Below are 17,977 nucleotides of genomic sequence, written 5' to 3' on the forward strand. Positions count from 1 at the left end.
TAACCGTGGCTAAATCCTGGCTATACAGGATTCTTTGTAACTTTTTCTCTCTCTCTCGAGTTAAGAAGGTATGCGTCTGAATTCAATAAGCGCCTAATCCAGTCTCGATTTGTTAAAAACGGCACACTTTTCGCAAAACATCGTGAATAATTTCTTGAAGTGAGCTCAACAATGGTCTTGTGTCTTAGTCATTGCTCCTCCTCTCCGTTTTTTTACCTCCTTCGTTTCCTTCTTTCTCGTAGAACAGAATTTTTGGCCACGGATTTTATCTGTGATTATGTTGTTCTCAAGCGTAGCGAACTAGTTTAGATTATTCTCGAAAACTGGCTTGAGCACATCCAAATCCACGGACGGAGTAATGCGAAATCATCGACCCTATCCGCTTCACTCGAGTGCTTTCCACTTATACTACGTTGCACATGTCTCCGATCCTTAACGCCGTCAAATTCGATTTGAAAAAAAGACGTACATAGCTGCTGGAAGATTCGGAGTCAGAGCTAGTATTCTGGAGCTATTTTCCACTTTTTTCGTCACACGCTTTTCTGAGATATCCCCAATAAGCAATCCATAGGAACGTCTAGTTTTCCAGCAACTCATCCTTCAATCTTTTTGAAATTGTTCATACGTTTCCAGCTTTTCTTGTACATTTCTAGTAAATACGTAAGTTTTGAGCAATTCCTCGTCCTAGAATTCTTAATCCTATTATTTTCTATTATTATTATTCCTATTATTTGCGCTCTATAAAAATTTCTTTTCTTTTCGAAGTCAGTGCTTGTCGAAGTAGTGGTTGGTGAACAAAAATAGGAGATTTTGTTAAGGAATGCAGTTTAGAAAAATTTCGTGTAGATTTCGACGTCTCTTACATCGAACAAAGTGTTGTTTTTACATCCATTTTTTCTTTTTTCAGTTCGATATAAATTCTTCTCAATTTGTTTTTCTCATTTCATGGACATCAGTACAGACTTACATCTCCTTTTTATGCGGAACTTTTTTTTTCTTTTTTGGTTTTTTTTTCTGCGGATCTCCCGAATATATTCAACGATTTCCTATGTTCATTTGGAAATAGTGTGATCTTCCTGAAATTCTTAATGAAAGTTTGTAATCGTGTTGTTGAATTGGACTCTAAATTTTTCCCATAACACTAATTTGAGTCAATTTCTTATAATTTCTATTTTGGTAGAGCTGACATCGAAGCATTTCAACTCTAATTTCTCTAACTACCTCTCTGATTTCTGTTTATGTACGCCTCCGACTGAGCGTGAGCAAAAAAAAAGGAATTTCTCCGGTAGAAATCCGGCTCTTAACCTTCACAGAAAAATTAGGTAAACAATGAAATTTCCACTCTTTATAAAATGCTACTTCACTTCTTTCCCCCGTGAAGAAATTCTTCCCACTTTATAGTATTTACTCAAGGATATCGTAAAATATGCTGAAAAGTGCAAGCACACATTCGTATTCAAACAGCAGGATCATGCCGAAAAGGAGGCGGAGCTACTGAGGGGGGAACACGGCAGAGATTTCTGGATTCCCCAGGATTAATGCTACGTTTGTCATTGTCATTTCGTTACTATTTCAGTAATTTGCTAATTTTTGCTTCTTGTAAATTTAGTTTTGGACTGACTATCAATAAAAATAAATTTGTGCTGCATACATCAGTCTTTCGTCACGAACAAATAAATAATATAAAGAAACAATTTGTTGAATTTCTTTGTGTATGCGTTAAAATTTTTATAGTCGATGTCCTTTCCTTATTTTAATTCGTCTTTTATTTATTTTGATTTAATTTAGGTATTTAATGATGGGAGAAATATATGCATGGTGCATGAGAAAAAGTGAAATATTAGTAGCTATGCAGCTTATTATCAACATCTTTCTACTTTTGCTCTTTAAAAAAATAGTGCTGCTATTTTTAATCCCTCCATCATATTTCCCCAGTTCTTACAAAATTAAAAGATGAGTAACTTGGAATCATGTTTTTCGCTGCTAGAACATTGGTTTTTTTCTTATTTTAATTAGAATAGAATTAGGATAAAAATATATTTTTGTTCTAAATAAATCTAAATATAAATAAATATATTTTTTTGTTATTGTTATTTGTATTTTCTCCATTTCTTGATCTAGTCCCCCTCTCTTTTTCTTTTCTTCTTTTCGTCCCACAACAGGAAAACGTGAAAGTAGTTTTTAAAAAAACTAAACGGTTAGCAAGATTAAAGTGTTTACTAAAAATCTTGATTATTTTCTATTTTTTCGCCAGTTCTTATTTTTCCTATTAATGTTATTCTCTTCCACTTCTAACCTCAAGCTATTTCCTTCAAATTCGTAGTTCGAGAAATGAATAAGATAAAAAATATTTCAAGGCACGTTTATTCTAAAGAAATAGGTAAGTAAAGAAAATTCTTTAGACTTTAGGTTGTTTTTACCATGTATTTTAAAAAGGATGAGAATTTTATTCTAGCTCATCATTTTAACCTCGTAGAACCTCTATTCTACAGAAGTTTCAGATAGAAGTAGTGTAATTTTTGTACCTACTTCAAGAATTTGCAGAATTCTGTGTTTATTTACAACATCATCAGGAAATATATTATGTTTCGTTTATTGGTTTTTGTTTCCACACAATTTGTGCACTTTTACGTAGGAAATGAAGTACTGTCCTTCGATTTTCCTGTGGTACCGAGAGGTTTTTCACAAGTTTCACTACATTTTCCAATCGAACTTTGCTCAGTTTCTCAACAGTCGATGTTCTCGTCCAGTAGGTTGCACCAAGGCTGCCTCTTCTGCCATAATCGGACACCGTACTCGACCGTTCTGCCCGGGCGGAACTGCGATGGCACGTCCGCTAAGACCTCTACTACTTTTACTGTCCCTATTTACATACACATATATACGTAGCAGTCTCTGTAGACCTGCTAACACTTTTCTCCTACTGTAAGCTAACTAGTTACGGTACTAATTACAGTGCTAGTGGTCACACTGTATGCAATCGTGGAGTATTCCAGCAACAGTATTTCTTGATCAATTAAGTGAACGAGTAAAAAAAAAGGGTAATAAAATGTCTACAATGTTATCAATGTAAAATTAGTGGGAAGAATTTTGTCCTTTTCAAAATTTTATCTTTTTTTCTTATTATTTCCTGATCCCTTTTAGAATTTTTCCGACTTTACCTTTTCGGGAGAAAAAAGAAAACATTGCGTAAACCCAATTTATCCTCAAGTTTATGGACGAGATTTTCATTACCGTAGCACTTTCATCCTTAACGTGTTCAGAGATAAGCGCAAGATTTTGAGCTTAAAAGTCGAAGGGAGGTGGGACAAGTCCCAAAATGTCGGGATTAGAATGTGGATACAGCTTTTTCTCTAATTATTTCTATATTTTCTGTGAATTGGACGGGTTAAAGTCTCTTCTACGCCACTAAAACTTTAAAAGTCTTGAATTTTCGATATTTTCTTACTGTACCATTAATATTCACGTAGTTACTTCAAGTTAAGGATACTTGGAAATTTGTCCCTCTATAGGAAACTTGAAATGGCGAAAAAAAAATAAGAAATTTCTTTTTTTTTGTTATTCTGGATATATTCTATTCTGATCGTGCTACCGTTTCTACACATCATTTCGAAAATTTATTTTATCTATGTTGTTCGGACCTTTTTTTATGGAACTCTACTGCTGCATGTACTAAATGTATAGAGAAATAAATGTATACATTGAGCAGCAGCAGTGTGCAGAATTCGGTGTTTATTTATAACTTCATCAGTAAACATATTGTGTTTCGTTTAGTGATTTTTGTTTCCACACAATGTGTGTGCACATTTACGTAAGAGAGCAATTCTGAATGCCCTCATCGTTTTTGCATGAAAAATGTGTCGAATTCGTGTCAACAACGCAAATACACACGATCGAAATAATTTTGCAACGATGAATCCGGTCATAGATATGGACGGGTGCAACCGACGCGTCGTTGGAGGTTTGAAGGGTCATCGTCGGGCAATTTTGCTCCTCAAAGTTGGCGCCAATAATCTGGGTCCCTCAAATATCTCGTATAGTTTATATAAATTGCCCGATCGGTCTTTTCTTCTTACTTTCGTTCGACGATTTTTCCTAGAACTAAAGCGACCTTTGTAATTTGGAGGTCCTATGCGGATTTCAAGGCAATTTTTATGAGTAGAAAAAGCAGTTAAATCTGTAGTGTCTTTTTTTGCTCTAGCTTTTCGAGCAAAACTATTCCCATTTATTTGAGCACATAAATGTGGTGCAGCATGAAATTATCCCCTAAAGGTATTAACTGTTTTCCCTAAAAGCATTGGTGGTCCGTTTTTTCTTCCGCTTATTTCCAATAAAACACGTCCTGACTGCTTGGCTAAGTAGGCATTTCTAAGGAGAAGCGATAACTGTTACGAGATATCCAGAATTGGTCGTATTTTTCCTCGTAAAGATATTCACTACGCTTCCGTCCAACTAGTGGACATTAGTCTCAAGGATTTCTCGAGCATAACGATGGAAATTGTTGTACTAAAAATAATTGTCATGCCTGTTGTTTATCGTGAGAGGACACGACTTCTGTCCATTCGTCAACGTCAATCGTACATTATGACATGATGTTTGCATTTTTTTCTTTGTTGTTACCGCCTATGCGCCCGGATCGGCTCCACCTCCGCTCGGATCCTCCGAAGATGACGTTCGCTAAGGGTAGAATTTTCAGATCATTGCCGATCGGTGGTTTCCTCGTTCGCGATCGAGTCGGACTGCGTACGTGAGAGGTGTGTGAAGTGTACTTTGGGGAACTTCGCGGCGGTGAACATGAATGTGCCACCACAGCTGCTCCATCAGTTGCCGTTGCTTGCGATTTTTGTCGTGCCGGTCACCAGCGCCTACTTTGGACTCACCAGGATCAATATGAAGAGTGCGATACATTTTCAGCAGGTGAGTTTCGAATTTTTTTTTTGCTCCTCAAAAATCTCCACGAAACCTTGACTGAGTTCCTCGAGTAGTTAGAAGGCGAGATTTGCATCGATTTTTACTAACAGCTAGGTTTCTCTCAAAAATTCTGAGGAAAATCTAAGTCATAAATATCGGACTCCTTTAAACGTCCCATTAAAATATAGAAATTATCCAGAGTTTACTTGGAAAAAACACTTTCAGGTCTTTTATTATTGTACGCAGTGAGATTTATACGATAGCAGATCACCTCCGATCGCAATAATGAACCCTCCATGATATTTTCGCTAACACTGGTCATCAAGATAACTCTGAAGAATAAGTACCCATTTTTTTATATTCAGAATAATTGCGCAGTCCATGACTTCATTAAGAACTCTGTCATACATTAATTAATTATTTATATTTAGTTTTTTATTTTAAAATCACTTCAAACGCAGCAGGTATTTACTAGTTCAGGTCTTATATTTTGTGCTCCCATCACCGTCGCACAGTAAGTTGAATAAATTCCGTAAAGATGCGTCCAGCTACCAATATTTCCGTCCGAAAATTAATCGTTGCATAGAAATTATGTTGAAATCCAGTTTACCATCAAAATGTTGGCCTTAGTGAGGTTTTTTTCGTCACGATCATATTCCTGGAAACTTCAAACTTTCGTGCTTCCCAGTCAGCCCAATTAGCTCTTCCTAGTCGTTGGAGTTTTATAAAAATAAAAGCATCGGAAGACGAACTGTACACGGATCGATCCACTCTCTGGTTGCTTCGCCCGAGACGAATTGCCGCAGAGCTAGTGCATTTAGTAGTTTTTGACTACTCTTTCACTCACCAACAGCGATAATAGAAATTTTCTCGAAGGTACATTCAGTAGAAAAAAAAAGAGTAAACGGCGTCAAGAAAGTGGCGCAGGGCCGAAAAAAAAACTCTGTTGAGGAAGAGAAAAAGTTGTTCAAATAATCAAAAATTATTCTTTTCAAAAGATGTTGACAAAGCATGGAATGAGTAACAATGAGTTGGATATCATTTTTAATCACCTTGAATAAAATTCATTTACTTGAAGTTTCACTGTTAAACATCAAGATTATGCGAGAGCTTTGAGAATTTTGAGGATTCGGACAAATTTATGAGTTTCGTGTGTTTAAAGCTGGTATAATTGTTAGTCTAGTTTATAGCTGCACAATTAAGTGCGTATGCACTTAGAATACGCCATTTCCACGACACATTTGGCAGGAAACTCAAAATTCATGCAGTTGAGGGAGGATATCCGAAACCTCCTCAGCTCTTAGATACCGTGTACTGCCCGAAGCGATCGGCTATTGAGTCATTGACCCTACTAGAAGTTCATATCATATTTTGGCCCATGAATTTCTGGACATAGATACCCTGCAGCGATTTGAGCATGAGCGACCAAATAGTTACCTACTAATGTAGATAAATCCTGCCTATTGAGGTAAGTAAAACCTTAAAGGATAGAGGATAAAGTTTCTGGAGTTAATCAATCCGCTTGGGACGCGTCCCCACGTTCACTTCAATTCAGAATCCTTTGAGGTTTACGAACGTGTATCTGGCCTATACAATGACTTGCGGTGGCTAGCCGATGTGTCAAGTCAGTGCTTTTATCCTCGCAGACAAGTCTGGTACCAATTTATCGACTCCGGAGGGATGAAAGACTTGGTGAGCACTAGGGCCGATTCGAACCCCTGATCGATCGTGCAGGAAGCGGAACCTCTAACCGCTACACTACACCCACCCTTAGGTAAAACCTTACCTACCATAAAAGTAAATTTTGTTCAGCCAATCACAGCGAAAAAGCTAAACTTATATTACAGTAATTATGAAAGTTGTATTAATTGTAAACTTATATATTTGTGAAACCACAAATCGCTTTAAAAAAATTGTTTATGTTCAAAAAAAATCTCTCGCTGCTACCGTTCACAAAATTCTTCTTCTCACTCGCGGACAACTGTAGAAAGAGGCTTAGCTAATGACATATTCTGGATATGCAACATCGGCTGAGACAACTGTCCATCATCTTCGACTTCTGCTTTGCTTATTTGATTTTTCTGTGATCCTTCTTGATTGTTTTAGGATTTCAAAGGGATTTAGTGAGAAGCTGCACTCAAATTATTCCCAATACGCCTATTCAGTTCTTTTTTTCAAGGGGTTTCCGTTTCACAAAGAGGTACTCATTTCCCACACAGAATCAAGCGAATCAAAGTTGCTGAACAATATAATTTTTTAAAATCATTTCTAACAATCCTATGGTATCATAAGTTCGTTCAGGGAAGCAAATTTCCTGGAAATTTGAGTGAATTTAAATCGATTCACATGAGCATTTCTTTCCTCCGACTACATATACTTCAGCATCGAGAGTTCCGCTTGAGAGACCGTCATTTGTCGTTAGTGTTTCTTTTTTTGCTCACCGCATCTGCTCCTTTTTTTCCTCATTTCTGTTCTTGATCAAATAACTAATTGTGTGTTCGATTTAGAAGACTAAACATTCATGTTTTTTTCTTTCTTTCTTTCGATTTTTCTCTTTTATCGCTAGAATTTTGAGCTCTGTTTTGTTTTGTGCTATCCATTTTCGCATTGCGCTGTGAGGCGAAGGGAAAAAAGCAGAATTTCGTCGTCTGCAAAAATTAATAAGTGATATGAAGCAAACACGTTTCATCGTTCCACGACCCCTTCAAAAAAACCTAAGAGGTAGATTTCAGTCGCGTATGTGCATAGCTCGTCCGTATGAACTGTACAAGTTTTAATTATTAAATAAGAGGTCACTTCCGTCGCCTGCGAAACTCAACAGTCATGTTCTTTGGATGAAACTTGTGATTTGTTTGTGAAGAAAAGAAAATGTTCGAAATGAAAATAAAAGAAAGAACGCAACCATATTGTATTATATTTTTGAACTGATAAGATTTAGAAGGAAAGATTGTTTAATTCTATCTGCATTATAAATTATAAAGTTATAGTTAGTTATATGTATATGTTATGCTTCAATTGCACCGAAAATTTCCTCATTTTTATCATATGATCATGATCAATTAGTTAAATTCATAATTAATGACCATAATTAATTATTATCATAATTCCACACACGCATCAATCTGTGACGGACCCCCTCACGACTGCTCGCCAAAGAGGTCCTGATGAAATCAAAGAGTTTGCGGGAACTGTATCCTCGGATTTGTCTACATCTAAGCACGGTAGAAAAAACATCAAAGAACAAAAAAAAACATCAAGGCTTAAAAAAATTAATAGTGAGTTTAAAAAATGCATTGCCAACTATAATGAAAAATGTAAAATTAACTATAGTGAAGTATTAAACCTAACTATCACGATTTTTCATGAGTGGTATATTTTTCTCGACGATTTTTTGCAGAGGTTTCTGATTTTTTTTTTCATTTCTGAATGCGGAACAAAACGCTTCAGTGTTGTGACCTCAATTATCCGCCAATATTTCGAATTATCCACACGTAACAGCAAAATTTTCCACGACTGCTTCACTGCTGTCTAGTTTGCTCCTCATTATTCCAACCTCCGCAATCGGTAACAGAACTCGTTGCTTAGTTCCTCTTCTCCCGTGTGTTTTGCTCACATCTTCTTCCAGTCGAGCAGTGAACCGTGTAGAAATGATGGTCGTACGCGATTTCACCTTGTCCTCTTAGAATAGCCTTCATCTCCCTTAATTGCCGAGACAGGGCGAGTTTCGCCAATTCCTCTCATGAGCATGACAGCATTACCACCGAAACTGGAGACGTTGGATGCGTACGCGCTGCTCGAATCGGAAAAAGCATTCATACGTAAGGAACCGTTTCTTGTAGAGGGACCTACCGTTCATTGCCTGACTACGACAATCGAGGAAATCCGTAAATTTGGTACAGATGGTATCGGATCAGTGTAATCAAGTAGATTTTTTTTTTTTGAAATAATCCATGATATTCTAGACAAATAAAACATAAATATAACAAAAAGATCTAACTTTGAACTTTTTTAAATTTTAAAATGAAACTTTAAATTCGAGCACAGAGTTGGTAAGAAGTGTACGGTCAAGAAAAAAAAAAGGCATATCCGCAGAGAACGACGTGGCAACAATATTATTCTGTCCTAAGTCAAGTCCCTTAAGATTTTTTTTCATATTTTCATCAAATTTTCCATAAGCCAATAATGAAATGGTTTTTTTTTGGCAGGGACTGTTTTAATAAAAACCTATAATTCATCAGTTAGTAAATATGCAATGCAGTGAATTTTAAGTACTTTATTTTCAGGGAACCAGAGGTTCTTCAGCGTGGCGAGCTGCGCTTACGATGAGCACATTGACGATCCCATCATTTGCGTTTTGGTTCGTTTCTCATCTTCTCATATGTTCAAAATATTCCCAGGATACCTCATTTTACTCAATTTTCTAAAGTACTATTCTAATACATCGATGAAACTTTTAACCCTTTACCCTTTTGATCCTTTACTCTCCTAATTGATGAATCAAGATCGGGGACTAGTTCTCGCTTTAGACCATGTTTTCATCCATGTCAAGGATTGATGTTTAGAGAGTTGATTGTAGTCCAGTCGGAAAATCCATGATTTAATTAGAAATTTAAAATGTTTGAAATGTTTGTTTAGAATGTTATTTAAAATGTTTTTTTTCGTGATATTGTTTAGTTTTGTTTTGTTATTCATCAGGGAAAGAACTTCGTGGATCAGATTCCGCCTAAATGTCCTCTTTATTGCTACATATCCACACAAAAGCGATTTTCTGGGGAATTTTTGAGATAAAATTGGCTGGGTCTCAAAATCCTCTCACATACTAGTGCAGAATGTCAAGAAAAGAGTTTAGAGGATACGGAACTGCTTAAATTTAGAGATGGGTAAAAAATTATACATTATCTCTATACTGTCCGTTTATGTGAATGGAAGCAAAGAAGGAGTTCGAGCAAAAGGAATCGCAACCTAATTTTCTCGGATTTTTTTCACAAAATTCCAAAAATTTTAGGTGTTTACTGCTGCGCGGACCATCAGCTCTGGCGTATCAACTTGGATTCTCGTTAGCTATTGTGGTGGTATTCTGTTCAGTGGCCAGTATACTACATTACGTACCGTCACCGAGTCTATTCGCTTATCCGCAATTGCGGTTCCAGTCCAGTAATTGTGAGTTTAATATCGTAACCTCACCTCATTCTCGAAAATGCAAGAAATTTCCTTTTGAACCTACTATTTCGCCTGAATTTTTGCTGAATTCCAGATTTTTAACGATTTTTTTCAAACAACTATTTTATATCTCCAGTATGTGCACGTGAATTGTTACAGTACGTTTGTTACAGTACGCTTCGCACTCTCGATTCTGCAAACCGTCGTCACCTTCCTGTGTATTCTGCTGGTTCTGCTCCACTCTTCGTCGATGCTCGCCTCCGTCTCGTTATTCTCACTTTACCTCTGCGTGGCTCTTGTCGCCTTCTTCCCACTTTTCGCCGTCGTCTTCTCCGGATACTCCAGCATTATGACCTTATCGCTAGTTCTACACACATTTGTGAGTTTCTGTTGACTTAATGGTGATAAAAACGTGCCATGAAGAATTTACTATATGGTTTAACGATCTTACATTTCGGAACTTCTCTTAAATGTTAAATTTTAATAAGTCCTTAAATGTTGTTGGTTTAATTCACCTAATTGATGTGAAACGAAAAGAAGCATTAGATCACACCAATCAAATCCGCTTTTTTTTTCTAAAAAAAAGCTCTCAAAGTAGCAAAGGAACGTAGTTCCTGCGATTTTCCTTTTTCTAGATAGTCTACTAATTTCTAAGCATTTTTGGCAGAAAAAGGGAACGCGCTTAGTGAGGAGGAAAAAAGTAAGTATGCGCTCAAAAAGTGGAGTAAATAGAATAAACAGGTAGAGAAGTGCCAGAAAAATTCGCGAAAATTACGCTGTTGAAACCTTATGCGGACAAACTTCTCTTTTAAGACCATAAATAGATCAAATGCATAGATATTTCCCAGAGAGAAATGTAGTCTAAGGAAATTTTTCATGAAAAATTATGGTTGTCGTAGAATTGACATGACAGGAATTTTTTGTAACTTCTAAATAAGACATTGACTGCAAAGAGGTGTGCCGATATGAGGAAATCAAGCATTTCAATGGAAAGGTTCGGAAATGATGTGCTTTAATGGAAGAAATTGACTCAGAAAATTATAACCCGTTGTTAGGGACATCCTGAGGAGTCTCAGCGGGAAAATGACTTTCCAGGACAGTGATATGTTATGTTACGTATATATTGTCGTATGCAGTTTATGTACTGTTTAATATTCTACTCGGAATGCTCTGGAAAATATTTGTATCGATATAATTTCCAAAATTGAATCATAAAAATCAACGGATTCTTTTCCAGTGCATCCTCTTCGGTATCGGTGTATTCCTTGTCTTTGGGATTAAAGACGTCACATCCTTCCGAACGATCGTCCCCTATGAGTTCACAATGTCCGACGCTGTTTTATCGCTTTTTGTCGGATTCATTGTCTCTTTGTATCAGTTGACTTCGAGTCCGCTGCTTTATCAGGTACAGGGTTTAGCAAAAATCTTAAAAGTAGTTTATTTTTCAAAATAAGCTCGGCTCCCTATTTCAAACATAATTTAAGGCCTACTTTCCTATTCCTACGCTCTATAAGCTACGATTGACTCTCGTATTCCACGGAGTTTTCCAATTATTCTCGTCCATCTTGGTTTTCCTCACTATTTCGCTATTTTATGCGTTTCTCGAGAAAAACTGCTCATTAAGCTTTTCATATCAAACGCTTTTCCAGTTTGCGAAGGTAAGTCGTCACTGTTTTTCCTTTGGTTTTGCTTTAAGGTGATGTTAAGTATATTTGAAGTACTATTTTATATTTTCGAAAAATAGAATTATACGACCCCCTCCGAATCTTCTGAAGTCTCGAATTGCTTCTCCTCTTTTACCTGCTTTTCCAACTCGTATACTCGTTCCGTACCTCTTCTGCGAATGAAAAAGCACTTTTTTTTCTAATTTAGCTGAAAACAACTACCGTGTAGTTGATGTATCCTTTGAAAATCGTAACAAAAAATAATTCCGGATGGAAATGACTTCTTCTCCGAAACTGACAATATTCGAATAAAACCACTCAAAACAATAAAATTTTTTAGTGGGTTTATTTTTTTTACAGAAAAGTTCAAAAAATGAGAAGAAAAAACGGACGAAATAAGTCTTCAGAAAGGTAGTAGTTCCTCTGAATAAAAGGACGTCTATAAATAAAAGAATGAGATAATTTCCGTAAAAATTCTGTTAAATTCTATCGAAGAAAAGTTTCTGGTGCGAAGACAAACACGGATGTCCTTCATGTAAACTACTTTTTATATCAGCGGGAAATTGTAGAATTTTGCAAGGATCAAAGGATTTGAGGGTTCTGCAAGAAGCAGCGAAATTTAGTAAAGTCTGTTAATTTCGTGGATTTCGACTGATCCCATTCGGGCTCCCCAAACTTCGAAACAATGTGCCCTGCCCATCTCCCTTCGGCTCGGAACAGCCCTCGGTTACGCTGAGGTCTAGAGAGGAACGCAAGCGAATGTCCCTATTCAGAAAAAAGAAACAGTGAAATTTAGAAAAAAAAGTGCTCGAAGTTCAAAATTAGTAAAGAAAATTTTTACCTCAGTATCCACAGTCTTAGCATGTAATTTCTTTAACAGATTTATAGATCACAAGTAAATGTAATGGAGGATTCCTAGATTTATTCTTTATTTTTCCAGTACACCGTCCCTCATCCAGCCCTGGCTTACGCTGTGATTGTATCATTTCTGTCAGTTTTCACATTTTGCATTCAGTGGTTGTACATGTGCATTACGACACATGTATGGGAGGAATTTGTGAAGGTTAGTCGATATAAGGCGTATTTCAATGTGGTTCTTTCAGGAAAATACGATAATTTGAAAAAAGAACTAATTTAACCGTGCGTATGACGCGTATGACGTCCTCTAGGAAATTAAAGAAAGCATGCCATGAATCTGACGTGTTATGGATTTCTCATAGAAAACTTCCATACGGGGTCGTAGATTGCGGAAAACCACGTGGTTCCGCACATCTCTCCGTGATCTTCGTAAGAAACGGAATGGGAACCCCTTTTTTTCCTAGGCTTCTTGGCCTCTTCTTTTTAGGCTGCGTTAGAACACGCCTCTAGGTACACGTCCCGTTCCCCTCAGCAGTCTATTCATTAGTTCGACGTGAATTAGCTGGTTGGGATATCTAATTGATTTTCGACCGCTCGCTCGCACATGCGGCGCGTGCACAACGGTGACACATTGCAGTGCAACGTAGGAATGTCGGCGGCTTCCGGGCGGTGTTTTTTGGCAACTGTGGAGAGATCAGTGGAACCACCTGGTTTTTCGCAACCTACGACCCTGTATGGAAGCTTTCCATGGAAAATCCGTACCACGCCAGATTCGTAGTCTGCTGCCTTTACGCAACATTTATTCGTTAATGATTCTATTCTAGGATTTCTATAGGTTCTAGTAGTTAAAAATGTGTTGGAATAAGTCACCGCCAATAATTTTACCAAAAATAGAGACATCCTCAGAAAATGACCGTTAAATTTGGGATAATTTACATTTACGAGGATCAGTTTGCAGCATTCCTATTCATTACTTCTACTAGGCACAGCGTTAAGTGTTCAGCATATCATGTTTTTGCAAAGAGAAAGATAAAGGCATCACCCCAAAAATCTGGAGTGGAGATTTCTTCCTAGTTGCCGTAGAAAACGGCCCGAAAGATACGGCTTCGAGCGTTCCGGCGCACTATTTTCTACAAGGAGTTCGATTGGAGCGCGCCAGCCCTGTGCAGCGCCGCATCTTCCGGGCTGTTTTTTACGCCAATTAGGAAGAAATGGACGGAATCACCCCACTCTCCGTAGTCTCCCATCCCGTATACGAATACACCACCTGAAATCTGCACCACCTCAGATTCGTGGAGTAATGCCTTTAAACCTTTATTATTCTTGATATATTTAGCAATTTGAAGACAAAGTCTAACGGTTCTCAACACCACTTTTTTCTAGTAGATTTTGAACTACAATTACTAGATGTGTGAGCCAAAAATAATATGTTTAATAATAGTAATAATAATAATAGCAATAATAATAATAATAAGGTTTAGTTTTCGAGTTATTCCTTCATACTTTTATGAAACGCATCGCATTGCTACTGCTGAAGTAATTCTTGTGCTTCGTAGTGTCCTAGTTCTGTGGTGGATTGTGAGAGCTCTGTTCTTTTTTTTTCCTGTGGTGGCGGTAATTTAGTAAATAAGAATAGATAAATGAACAAATAATTTAAATTATCGTCAGATACAACAGCTATCAACTTTTCAGGTACATCTGAGGGATCTTGGTTCCATGAAACAACTTTGCTGTCTTCAGGTTTGTCAAGCTTTTTTTCTAAAAATATTTTAGCTAATATTTATCTTAAAATCATAGTTTTTTTGAGACTAAACGAAAAAAGGACTCTATGTCCGTACCTGTGAACTTCTCCTCAAAAATAACAATTCCAGTCAATTTTACTGCTCATATGTGCGATTTCTGTAAGTATAGTATCTGCGATTCGTTTTTTCCAAATTCCCTACGATATCTTGACTCCTTCACTGATGTTGTCCATTCTGTGAGTATTCAATGTTTTTTAAAATAATTTTTATTACGTCTAGCCTAAAAATGCGGACAGTAATGCTATTACATAAATAATATTAAAGTGGTGTATGTTGTGATATGTTCTAGGACAATTTGTGCTGGAATGTGCGGAATTTTCATGTGCGGTTATTTTCTACCGTTCTGTAATTCAAGAGGTTTGTCTTTTTCTGGATGTTACCGTATGGTTTTGCAGTAGTGCGGTTCACGCAATCGTCGCCCTTAGTTTCTTTTCCCTCAATTTTGAGGTCAAATTTAGAAATCACGAAACAAGCACATACATAACTATCATATTCTCGTACAATTTCAAATATTCGAAAGATAACAGAACCAATGCCTTCCCAACATCTATTTATTTTTTCTTCTCAGGAGCTTTGACGTCCCTGATTATCACTACCATTTCCTCGCTTTGTCTATTCTACCTCTACGCTTCGCACAACACTTTGCCAACACTGAAGAGCAGCTGCTCAGCTGAGACAGTCGCCAATTCTACGGTTCTTGTAAGGTACTTTTTGAGAAAATGCTTGGATGAAAATTACTGTTGATTCCGGAAAATTCCAGGTCGTTCAATATGGAAAAAATGGTGTTGATGGCATCTCAAATGCCTTTATATTCTCATCCAATCGTCGCTTTTGTGGTAAGCCTTTGCGGGAATTTCAAACTTCTTGTATACTCTTCAGTTGCCTTCTCAAATCCATGAAAATTTAAACCAGTGGGTCCTATCTGGAAATTTATGCCGCAGAATCAAGACTGTTTCTGCTTCTAGGAGTGGTTCATTTTAATTTTTTGAAACATAGGCTTAGTTGAAAAGTTTTGCAGGGTTCTTATTGAAGGTGTCAGCATCATATTCAGACTTCAGACTTTTTCAGTTCAGTTCAGACTCGATTTTACATTTATACTTCTTCGACGTCACTGCAATTTAAGAACGGTATTGTTGTAATAGAAGGAGCTCTTCTCGTTCTTTTTTCGCAACAACTAAAATAAAATGATGAGCTCAGATGAAATGATACCAACGTCATCACTGTACCGATAAAGATAAGGGTCCCATGTGAGATCAAGTAAAGTGCTAGTGCTATTAGAAAAGCAGTTTGCATGTGTGTATCTGACTTGTGAAGAAAGCAACCGGAAAACATGATGAAGGGAACGTGCGAAGGAGTAGAAGAAGGCGCACTTCGCTATGAAAGGAGTCGTCACGGCCATGAAACAGTCCATTGCGTCTTAGTCAATTCCAGACAAATTCGCTTGGAACTATTGCGCTATATTGGTGTACTAATAACACCGCTCATCCCAATTATCCCACATTTTTCTCAAGTCGTCAGATCCGTTGCACTGTTTAGTGGAAAGGTCGCACCAACCTAACACCGTGGGACCCGTCACGCTCAATATTTCAGGGTTTCCGGCGTCGGCGATGCGGTGGGACCCGCTCCCCTCCATCTTTATCATTTCTAGCAGCTGGGCACAATATGGGTGCCGCCTGGAAGTCCCATTTCTCCTTTTCTTGTGGCTTCCTGGCTAACCTCTCTAGCAACATTGGTATTTCTCTGGACAAAAGCGCTGAGACGAGGTTGAACCCACTTCGCTGCGTAACGTACTTCCGTAAAAGACATGGAGTAAGCTCGCAATTATTTAGCGTGATACTATGTCAGATGGAATTCAGTTCCTCAGTCTTTCTTCTTCTTCAAAAAACAATTGATGAAAGTGAACTGTTCTGAACACTAAATAAAGCTACCCATCGTTCGTGAGTTCCGTAGGACAGTTCATACTTTTTACACAGATCTTCCTGCGCTATTTCGCTCTGTCTTTGTGAAAAGAAAAACGTTATCCTTTGACTGGCTAGGACAGGGAATGGTGGTGTGCCCTTTAGGCACTTAAACAGTAACGAATTCCGAAGAAAGCCAACGCGCCTTTCTAGATTTAAAGGCAGCACCCCACGAATCTGAGGTAGTGCAGATTTCAAGTGGAGTATTCGTATACGGGATGGGAGACTACGGAGAGGGAGGTGATTCCGTCCATTTCTTGCTAATTGCCGTAAAAAAACGGCCCGGAAGATGCGGCGCCGCACAAGACTGGTGCGCTCCAATCGAACCTCTTGTACAAAATGGTGCGCCAAAACGAATGAAACCGTATCTTCCGGGCCGTTTTTACGGCAATTAGGAAGAAATGGACGGAATCACCCCCCTCTCCGTAGTCTCCTATCCTGTATACGAACACTCCACCTGAAATCTGCACCACCTCAGATTCGTGGGGTGATGCCTTTAAGTGAAACGTGGGACCGAGACTTGACAGGATAAACTTGAATCCATGTTACCTAAGGTAGAAGGGTCCCTATTTTCATCTTTAAGAAAAATAAAATCATTATGTAAGGATCAATGCTTGATGGCGTGTTTCAGATGAGCGTAGTGATCTGTCCGATCGTCTCGTTCTTCACCGGCGGCCAGGATCAAATGAGTCTCGACTGGAATCTGCTTGTTGTCCCCGGCTCATTGGGACGCGGTTCCGCCTACAGTAAACGGCCGTTTGTGGAAAGTGAATCGTTTCGCTACGCACAGCACACAGCTGGACCCGGTCTACTGAAACATCAGCGATAGTCGATAGTTCTGTACAAATCCTATATTTGGTGCTTTATTCCACTGTTTTGTATTTTCTTCCTGTTTTTTTTCAGCATCACATTGCCATTCTTCATACTTTCTTGCTTATGTCACTTTTGTCGTTTTTAATGTTGTCTTATTTTTTCTTCTGTAGAGTGTTCATATCATAATTTTACTACGGGTCATATGTGCAGTGAAATTCTAATGGAACTCGGTGAGGAAGAATAAAATATTTGAGTTTTTGGATGATGGAAACTAGTCTGAAGTTTGTAGGTCGTAGGGGACGTGACCGTGCTACAAAATCTTCCTACATGATAATCTTACGGTACTCGTTAGTACTCCATTCACCTATTCCTATAACTCATATATGTACGTTTAAAAATCGCAAATCTAATCACCTAGACTAAGGATAAGAGTACCTGCCAGCGTAGCTGGAACTATAAACGCTGAGGGCGATAAATTAAAATTTCCAGCTTTGGACTTGCACTTTAATCAGGTTCTACACCATGAATCTTATCATCGTGTCCGATCACAGCTTAAATTATGGAAATACGATGAAGAAGTTCCAGAAAGGAAATGGAAAAGGTATTTGAAGCGCATTGAAAGATTATGCCTTTCGTGTAAGAAGCGCGATAACTGCACCAGAATTATGGACTTCTGTCATCCAGCGTCACAGTGATACCGACAAAAACTATGAGCGATTTTTGTTGCCTCACTTCAACGTTCCTTAAAGATGCAGAAAACAGAGAACAAGGACATTAGGAGAAAGTATAAATGATCTTTCAAAGATACGTT

The 17,977-nt window shown here is 37.8% G+C and overlaps 2 protein-coding genes across 3 annotated transcripts; both read left to right on the plus strand.

Moving 5' to 3' along the window:
• Positions 1-4,794: 4,794 nt before the first annotated feature.
• On the plus strand, positions 4,795-17,182 carry RB195_016561 (uncharacterized protein; the record flags this gene model as incomplete). 2 transcript variants are annotated; one of them, XM_064183142.1, is made up of 13 exons in its annotated part: positions 4,795-4,917; positions 9,195-9,268; positions 9,917-10,071; positions 10,245-10,450; positions 11,309-11,476; positions 11,556-11,729; positions 12,676-12,798; positions 14,286-14,333; positions 14,465-14,571; positions 14,685-14,752; positions 14,964-15,099; positions 15,156-15,231; positions 16,985-17,182. In XM_064183142.1, the coding sequence occupies 13 exons, from the start codon at positions 4,795-4,797 to the stop codon at positions 17,180-17,182; spliced, it is 1,656 nt and encodes a 551-aa protein (XP_064039022.1). The 2 variants fall into 2 exon arrangements, with proteins under 2 accessions (XP_064039022.1, XP_064039023.1); XM_064183141.1 differs by having other exon boundaries at positions 14,964-15,094; positions 16,985-17,103.
• Positions 17,183-17,368: 186 nt separating this feature from the next.
• RB195_016562 (uncharacterized protein) lies at positions 17,369-17,944 on the plus strand (the record flags this gene model as incomplete). Its single annotated transcript, XM_064183143.1, has 4 exons — positions 17,369-17,396; positions 17,456-17,551; positions 17,656-17,767; positions 17,851-17,944. The coding sequence occupies 4 exons, from the start codon at positions 17,369-17,371 to the stop codon at positions 17,942-17,944; spliced, it is 330 nt and encodes a 109-aa protein (XP_064039024.1).
• Positions 17,945-17,977: the final 33 nt, after the last annotated feature.

Source organism: Necator americanus, chromosome II (genome assembly GCF_031761385.1).
Source record: "Necator americanus strain Aroian chromosome II, whole genome shotgun sequence".
NCBI lineage: Eukaryota > Metazoa > Nematoda > Chromadorea > Rhabditida > Ancylostomatidae > Necator > Necator americanus.